Here is a 9,109-nt window from a genome sequence, read left to right as displayed (position 1 = left end):
GAATTCCGACGGAAAAGGCTAGTTCGTCGGAATTTCCTCGGAATTTTGTAAAATCCCCCAACGGCTCTCCAACGGCTATAATATTTCCTCGGAATTCATCGGTTTTTTCCGAGGAACCCATTTTTCCTCGGAATTTCCTCGGAATATTCCGACGGATTGATATTTCCTCGGAATTCCGTCGGTATATTCCGAGGAAATTCCTCGGGATATTCCGAGGATTTCATTTTCCGTCGGAATGTCCGTCAGAATATCGCTGTTTTCTTGTAGTGATTTATCTATGAAGCGAAAATTTTATTTTTTTAAAAACTTTCTAAATTCGTGAAATGTTACAATATCTTTGAATATGACAATAAAACAATATTTTACTAATCTTTATAGTTTATATATATAGTTACGATTTTAATAATGAAATAATAATCCAAATATATATATATATATATATATATATAAAGATACAAATACATGTGAAAATTTAAAACAATCTATTCATTGAATAAATATACCGTAAACTTACTATGTTTTAAAAATTGATAGACACATATATTATAATATATATCAATTTAGAATTGAAAACAAAATATTTATATAAAAATAATTGAAAACAAAAACCTGCGCGGTTGCGCGGATCGAGATCTAATTTCACATTTAAATGTAAACAGATTTTTTTTTCTTCTGGCCATAAATGCTAACATATCACAAAAGAATTTGATTTGATAGCAGCAAAAATATCAAATAGTAAATTTTTTTCCGTTTTCTAGCAAATTCTCGACCGTTGTTTCTCATCCCTTACATCTCTAATATGGTTTTGTTTTGTCGGGTGTAGGAATAGTATGGGTATATATCATATAATGTGGCTAGTGAAATCAGCTTGTCATGTATGGGGAAGACAAGCATGGAACACTGGAGATTTGTCGAAGAAGAACTGATACCATCAAATCCTTATTCACCCATCTTTATATATATAACTCTAATCTGAATTATGATGCCTTAGGTGGGTACCAGCTCTAGCATTTGGAGAAGGATGGCACAACAATCACCATGCTTTTGAGTTTTCAGAGAAACATGGCCTTGAATGGTTGCAACTTGATATGAATTGGTACGTCGTTAGTTTCCTCCAAGCCATTGGATTAGCTACCGATGTTAAGCTACATTCAGAAACTCACAAACAACGAATGGCACTAAACAGTGAGTGATCCTAAAACTATGTGATCATGACCTGAATCGAAACGGTTTTTTAACCCTACTTATTTTTGTTGGTGTTTTTATATAAAACGTATATATAGATCTCTCTGCAAGAAATTGTATGTGACATACTGATTATGAACTCTAAATACAGTATATAGTTACATTAAGTACAGAAGAAACAAAAAATTCATGTTCTGTTAGGCCAAGGTGTCCACGGCAACTCTAGATACTCAACTGGTTTGAGTTTAGGAAACACGGTTTTGAAATCCCATTCAAGGCCTCTAAACACGATCCCCTTAGGTGTAGCTACGTGAGCACATGAAGATTTAGGACACATCTCTGCATCGAGATAAGTGTTTTCGATCACGAGTGTGGCGGTTCCTAGGACTGACCGGACATTGCAGATGTGAATAGCAGGTATCTTGATTTCACCTTTAATGAGAATGATTGGGAATGAAAACTGCATTCCTGGTTTTTTAGATCGATGCCAACCGTAGTCTTTGCGTTTGGACTGGCATCGGTAGACGATCTCCGGTCGGATTAGCCCTGTCATTGCGTTACGGATTGTTACGTTCATGTTCACGTAGTCTGGTTCCTTGAGAGCCACGGTGTTGGAAGAGATCATTATTGCTTGTAGGAGAAGGCACCATCGAGCTAGGGTTTTGACGATGTTCTTGTTGACATCCATCGTTTTATTTCTTTTTGTGTGTTATGATCGTTTGTTAGTGTCCCTCTCTCATAAATATATGTTAAGTGCCATGGTTTACCTGAAACCGAAGCTGTTGAACTTTCCTTCTGTTTATATTTGGAAAGTAACAAACAAACAAATGGTTACACATGCTAAAAATGAATATTTAGTTTCTGATTATCAATCTTAATAAAACTGCCTATGCTTAAAGCTGTCTCATATTAGCTTTTGTTCGTTTGTCGAATTTTTATTTGTGGGCTATTTTAAAGCATTTTTGTCCTCTACACGACATTTACAGTTTATAATGAAATAAGCAAAGAACTTGATGATGAATCATGTAGGTAGTAACAATCATCAAAGGTTTGAGTTCTCAGCCACAGCCAGGCATTGACTCAGTGGTGGGCAGTTCTCACTGGATTTCTTGAGGCTATCATTGGCTTGGCCACCAACGTTAAGAAGTAACATAGTGAAGCTCAAATGAAGATTAAGAATTTGCTAAATCAATTTTTATCTACAAAACCTTGAAACAGAAATAAAAAGATTGTTGGGAAGGAAACTCTAAGATGATAAGAATAATCTCAAAAGTAAAAACACTAGAATTAATGGAAGACACTACTGCTACTGCTTTCACCTTTCACCTACTACCAATGAGTAAGACAATATATAACCTACAAATCGCAGAGCTCTCCTCCACTCAAAGTGTATAATAGTAACTTAGGTAGGCTGTGCTGAGCTTGCTGAATCCGACCTTCACCTCGGCTGCTGATCTGAACCTGGTGCTGAGGAGACGCTAGGTCCTGCACCGTTTTCTGGCGGTGGAGACATTCCCCACTTCCCTTCTGGTCCTGGTGGTTCGAGCACATGAACTCCACCATCAGTAAGCCCAACTGCAAACTGGTTTGGCTCAGAGGGATGTGCTGCGATGGTTGCTGGATATAATCTCAAGCTGTTCAACAGAGAGGAGATGTTAACTGATGTTGTGTTGGTCAATGCCACAACTCTGATGAACATTAAGATAAAGAGGATTCTTGACCTCGGGTTTGAAGGCAAATATGAACTGGGACCAATGCGGCACTTCAGTTGCAATGTCGTTGCCGTCAAGATACTCACGCTTCCATCATCAAAGGCTGCGTAGATGTACTGGCTATCACATGAGTACACAGCATCCGTCACTGAACCACTTGACTCCGTTGGTATCCACTGAAGTAAGAGAGAAATTAACAGATCAAGTCTTGAAACACACTGAGAAAACAGTTAAATGCAAAGGCTTATGGAACAATGTAGCAACAAACCTGCTTCACGTTCTCTAATTTAGGAGCCTCATATATCGCCAACTGGCTGGCATGGACAACAAGAACATGCGTCTGATCCTGATGGAACTGAACGCGTGTATGCGCAAGTGGATTTGGCGAATGACCGCTTGGAATTTGTATCTGCTTGCTAGCTTGCTTTTCCCATCCATCCATGCCCCATACACAAAGCTAAACAGATCATAAAACCAATCACTCAAAGATCTTTATCTGAACATAGCAGGGAACATAAAGAGGTAGTGTAGCTACCTGGGAATCAGCACCAGAGGAAACAAGTACATTCAGAACGTTTGAGAATGCTAAACCAGTCACTCTCTTCTGGTGACCCTTCAATTTACTTTTAACCTATACATGAATCATCACCAGCCAAAAGTTATTTCTATGAAAAAGGAATAAAAAGACTTAACACTTTCAGTTAAGTCAGGATACCTCATCCACTCTAACATTGTAGATTTGAATAGAGGAATCATCCATTCCAATAGCAATAACGTTATTGTCTTGAGGATGGAAGGCGAGGGAAGTCGCTGCTGGTGGAGGCGCCATGAATGTAGTCATCGTCTGCAGTTAAAACAAAGACATAAGTAAGTAAATTCGAAGCTTGTAAGAGACGTAACTTAGAAACGGAGAGGGACCTTAAAAGTCATCATGTTGAACAAGGAAATTTTTCCTCCAGAGGCTGACATGACATAAGAGTCATTCTTTGAGAGGGCAAAGCACGGAACTACGTCTTCTTTGTTTCCCTCACGTGTGTCATTTGTCATTAGCACTCCATTAGGTGGCTGCCAAAGCTGTGGTGGGACATTGCTGTTTGCCTAAACACGCAAAAACCATACAAGCAGCTACAATAATGAGTGTCAAAAATCACCACTAGATGCTGTATCACAAGGGATATGATGTACCTTTCCCGAAAGATTCCGCTCACTCTTCTGCCATTTCCATAGCTTGTGTAGAGCGTTTTCCGCTAATGCCAATATGGCACCTCCAGAATTTGTATATATTAACTTGACAATCTGTATCGAGAAACAAGATGACATCACGACAAAGATTGCAGGAGAGAGTAGAGTGCAATGAAAATAAAGGCAATGTGTTTGAGATAAGATTGGACACTTACTCTTCCTGGTAGCAGAGTGTCAGGTAGCCGCAGAGTACGAAGCTGCGAACGTTCACTAATCTCTGCCAGCTTCCAAACCTTTGATCTCTCTGCCTCATCAGGGATTCGTGGTTTGACATCTGACAGACTTCGAGTATCGCCATTCTAAAAACCAAAAGATTGTGAAGTAAATAAGTAACAATTAACACTTTGATCTCTGCCAACTTCACTAGAGAAACGAAGTGGACATTTTGAATGGTCAACTGTCTCCACTGATTACCATTACAGTACCAGCAGCCCCTGGACCACTTCTCTCAGCCATTGAGAGACTCATTCCCGTGCTTGAACTTGGAGTCCCAAATGTGCCAACAATAGGACCCTATGAACCAAAATCATATGCATTTTCAGTTTATTTTCTGCAATAGCAGAATATATAAAAGATGTGATGATAGGCTTTCTACCTTTGAAACTGAGCCAGGAGGAGGTCTAGAGCTTTCAAGGCCACGGTTTGCCATGGAGTGCAAAATCCTCGAACCTTCAGCATTCGCTAGTATCTTGATTCCATTCTCAGTAGTTGAGACAGCCAGGAGAGTTCCTTCTTTATTGATCCTTAAGCAAGGGGAAGACTGCAAAAAATATTAAGTAAGCAACCATTCCTTTAAAATATCAAATAGACTACATTACCGGCAATCCCCCGTCTGCATTTGTTGTAGTCAAGAGCTCAACACTATCCATATCCCAAAATTTGACATGGAACTCATCACCAGCTACCAAAAATTTGTTCTTCAAGGTATCGAACTGAACAACCCCCGCAGACCGTTTCCCTAATCCGAGGTAAGTACGCTTCACAGCTCCTTCGCTTTCATTCCATTCAACAATGAATGATTCACCCTCCTTACTAGTACCACAAGAGAATAATCTACAACACACGACAAGATAAAAGAGACATGAGCAAAAGGATGGATTTAGTTTAGCTTAGCATAACGAGAATAGCAGAGATTTATTTACCTAGTTCCGTCAGCAGAATAGGCCATTGCCGTGCAAGATCGACCAGGGGCGTCATAATCCACTCTAGAACCCATGTTGTCATATAACCAAGCCTTTATCCTTCCATCAACAGCAGTTGAGAATATGAACTGACAAAAATAAAAAGTTTCTATCATAACAATGTCAAGGGCCCTAGAATAAAGAAAAAGAGACACTTTAAGCATATTTACGCTACCTGAATATTTTCTTTCTGGTGTGGGCACACGGAATAAACAGGTGCCTCATGGCCTTCGAATGTGTGCAATTTATTTCCAGTAACAGCGCTCCAGACCTGTATAACAAGTACTTATATAAGCTAGGATGCTCTCATTAGGCCATTATATCCAGCTCTGAAAACACATTCCAAGATTCAAACCTTGATTGTCTTGTCTTCTCCACAAGTCACAACACACAATTCCTGGTTTGGTTGGGAGAAGGCAGGCAAGATCGTTGACATTACCAGCATGAGCATCAATCTATAACGGTAAACAAACAAAAAAAACAAACACCAAAGGTCTAAGAATGCTCTTCAGAGATAAAAATAAACATAAGCGGAATGGTAACTGACTAGGATAAGATACAGAAGATGGTGTAAACTCATATACAATATAAAGTCGTGAGTAAGAGACAAACCTCTAGATGATTCCGCAAATCATCGCCACCATGATATGAATAAATATGCACAATATGCTTAGAATATGCGACACCTGAAATAGGAAGTATACATTGCTAAGCGCTAGATGTACTCTAAATCTATGCGATAACCAGCCCAAAAAACCCAGAAGGGAGAAAACAATTGACTCCACAATACGACCACAAGATCATAGAATGGCTTACCCAGAAGACCTCCATCAGGGCTCCAGATGACTCGGTTAACTGCTGCAGTATACTCACTAGCAAGTGAAGCCTAATATATAGACCAAACAACAGGTCAGTAAAAAGAGAAGATGTCCGTGATATATAGTATATGGCCATAGTGAAAAATTTAAAGAGTTCTTTCAGATAACTAGTTATTAACCTTGATCTGTTCCTTACTAATCCACCGAGTTTTGTACTTATAAAAAAAATTTCCCACTCGATTTATGTTCTAACTGTAACAATATATCAATAAAAGATGAACCATACCTGAAGATTCCCAGTGCAGGTAGCTAGATCCCAAACCTTAAAGCTTCTAGAAGCAAGCTTATCCCTGCTACCCACCTCCCATATTGCAATATCACCAAGATTGGTGCCAACTATGAAACCAATGCAAATCCACCATTAAAAGGGAGATAAAATGTATACATATATACATGCTGTCAGATTATAAACCACCATAACTCATAGGACTGATGCATGCTTTGGTTGAGAAAACTAACCAAGAAGCATCGTTTGTTGTACTGGATGAAAATCCATGCTCTTGATAGCAGAACCCTGACTCAAAACCCTGCTAACAGTTTTGGGTAAGTCATCAGTAGAATAGGCTGCATGAGCATGGTTTTGCCCAGGATATGTGACTGGCAAGACATTGACTGGATGATTATTAACCTGAAAATGTATAAAAAACTGTGAGCTTCAAAGATATTAGGGATGAGAAATTAAGCCAAAAAAAGCGAATACGCAGTCTTTATTACCCCTTCTGATATCCCAAAGGGTCTGGGTCTCTTCAATACACTTTCAGAATCTGCTGTTTGATAATCCATTGATAGGCTATTAGTTGGAGGAGTCCTGGGACGCTTTAGCATAGACACTGTCAGGAGGAAATCATGAATACAGATTATGATGAGGTATCTAATTGGCAAACAGAATATATCTCCAAGACTGATAGATAAGAAGATAAAATTAGTTATGAAAAAAATTACCAGCACTGTTGGGGGCACCTAGGCCAATAGGCCCAGCAGAAACAGCAGGGTGTGATACAGATGGATTAGGCATCCATCCTGCAAGAGATGTTGTAAGAGGAGCTGGTGTTGGCTGAAATGGCTGAACCAATAGATATGCGTTAAATTCACGTGCTAGTAATACATAATCCAATACAAGCGGCATTATCTAATAACACTTACACCATGAGCACCTAGTGGTGGGAAGCCTCCAACTTTAGAGACTGAGCCCATCAGATGATTAGTTACAGGGGAAGGAACATGAGAACCATTAGGGTGCCCACAAGAATGATCAACAAAGAGTGTTTTTATATCCGGGTTAGGCCTTGGATTCTTGCAAAGCTGATGCTGCCAGTTCAAACTACAATTTTAGCAGAGAAGCACATTCAGTTAGTTGTCCCACCAAAGAGACAGCAAAAATACAAAGCTTGCACTACCTTTGATTAATCAAGGTTCTCAATCTTGAATTCTTCAAAGTTGGAAACTGGAGTTTGTCCCGGAAGAGAGGATTTGCCTCAATCAGTTTCTTGAGTTCCCCAAGCATAATACCTCTTGCAGACTTAGTATCCCCATACTTGGAGAGCTGCTCATTTTCCCTTTAAACATTACAAGATAAATGGATTCTTAATAAAACATGTTTATTTGAGATTATAATACAAAAGTTGAGTTTTTTTACCTGAAGTTAGTTAAGGTTAAAAGCATGGTGATCTCCTTGAAAAGCTCTTCATTGAATGTGGAGAAGACTTTTAACTCCTTAGCAAGGATTTCAACTGCCTTGGCATGATCTTTCCTGTGAAAGAAAAAGAAAAAATAAATAAATTAATTATGGATACTCATCTCCCTTCAAGGCAATGAATCAATAACAACACTTACTTGTCAAGTGCCTCAAGGTACTTCTGCTTACGAATCTCGAAAAAGATCTTCATGGAGTATCTATTGTCATCAGCTTTAGTGAATCCAGAAAGGTACTTCTCCACATCGTCCCATTCACCAGCGGTTATACAGTCTTCAAAGTACCTCATGTTGAAGAAAAAGCCAGACTCCTTCTCCAACCTAAGAGATACAACAAAGACTCTCAGCACACTAAACAACCAAAAAAGTTCAAAGCTTTAATACTCCCGACAACATTACACTAATTCCGACAAGCAAACAATTCAAAAAAAAAGTATGAGCCTTTGGGTTTTGAATTTGACCTGTGAACAGTGTCTTTGAACTTCTCCTCGTCGAGAAACTGGAGAATCAAGAAGACGAGTTCTCTGCTGAGAGACGACATATCCTCTTTCTCTCTCTCGATCTCAATACTATAACGAGAATTTAGGGTTTTAAAACATCACAAAAAGCAAAACCCATTACAGATCTAAAACAGAGGAAATCGAAACAGAGACAAATCGATGGAATTGAGAAGGAGAATCCCAAGGAGCGTACGTGCGAGAACAAACGGGGAGGCCCCCCGAGAGAAAAAGTAAAGTTAAAAAAAAAGAAAAGGTAATATACCTGTTGAATTGACTTTGAACAAGGAGAGAGAGAGAGAGAGAGAGAGAGAGAGAGAGAGAGAGAGAGAGAGAGAGAGCAGAGAGAGAGACGTGGGGCTATTTATGCCGATGCTGTCTCGTTTTCGGAGTTTCCTTTTTTTTCTTGGATTTATTGCTTTTTTCATTTTATTTTATATTTTGTGTGGTCATCATTATGTTAGAAGTGTCATTATCCACTTTAATTATATTTGTAAATATGTAGATTTCCGTTTTTTTAATTTTGATAAAATCTGAAGTCTACTTCTGTAATGTTAATACATGGTTTGAATTTATAAAAAAATAATTATTATATTTTATGGTAGTTGGGTGTATATGTTAATAATAAAAACGTGTATTTTGTAGATAAGAATTTAACTAAAAAGGAAATTAATATACGCTGCACCCCACCATAATAAAGCTCATTTTAAAAATTTAATGAC

General features: G+C 38.6%; 2 protein-coding genes across 2 annotated transcripts; both read right to left on the bottom strand.

Moving 5' to 3' along the window:
• Positions 1-1,372: 1,372 nt before the first annotated feature.
• On the bottom strand, positions 1,373-1,873 carry LOC106303919. The gene has a single exon (XM_013740284.1). It carries the CDS (start codon positions 1,871-1,873, stop codon positions 1,373-1,375), a length of 501 nt encoding a protein of 166 aa, XP_013595738.1.
• Positions 1,874-2,337: 464 nt separating this feature from the next.
• LOC106316600 (topless-related protein 4) lies at positions 2,338-8,709 on the bottom strand. The gene is given in 27 exon segments (XM_013754491.1): positions 2,338-2,819; positions 2,907-3,073; positions 3,166-3,354; positions 3,433-3,528; positions 3,613-3,741; positions 3,816-3,995; positions 4,083-4,193; positions 4,295-4,438; positions 4,554-4,652; positions 4,735-4,899; positions 4,958-5,192; positions 5,282-5,409; positions 5,496-5,591; positions 5,676-5,741; positions 5,743-5,775; positions 5,933-6,006; positions 6,137-6,206; positions 6,425-6,534; positions 6,658-6,826; positions 6,913-7,028; positions 7,141-7,261; positions 7,342-7,519; positions 7,596-7,754; positions 7,835-7,948; positions 8,032-8,211; positions 8,352-8,459; positions 8,653-8,709. Coding segments are annotated over 26 exon segments (3,405 nt in total). The 5' UTR covers positions 8,432-8,459; positions 8,653-8,709; the 3' UTR covers positions 2,338-2,623.
• Between the last annotated feature and the right edge of the window lie 400 nt (positions 8,710-9,109).

The sequence above is a fragment of the Brassica oleracea genome, chromosome C1 (genome assembly GCF_000695525.1).
Source record: "Brassica oleracea var. oleracea cultivar TO1000 chromosome C1, BOL, whole genome shotgun sequence".
NCBI lineage: Eukaryota > Viridiplantae > Streptophyta > Magnoliopsida > Brassicales > Brassicaceae > Brassica > Brassica oleracea.
The sequence above is the reverse complement of the archived record's forward strand: the minus strand, read 5'-3'. Positions and strand labels throughout refer to the sequence as shown.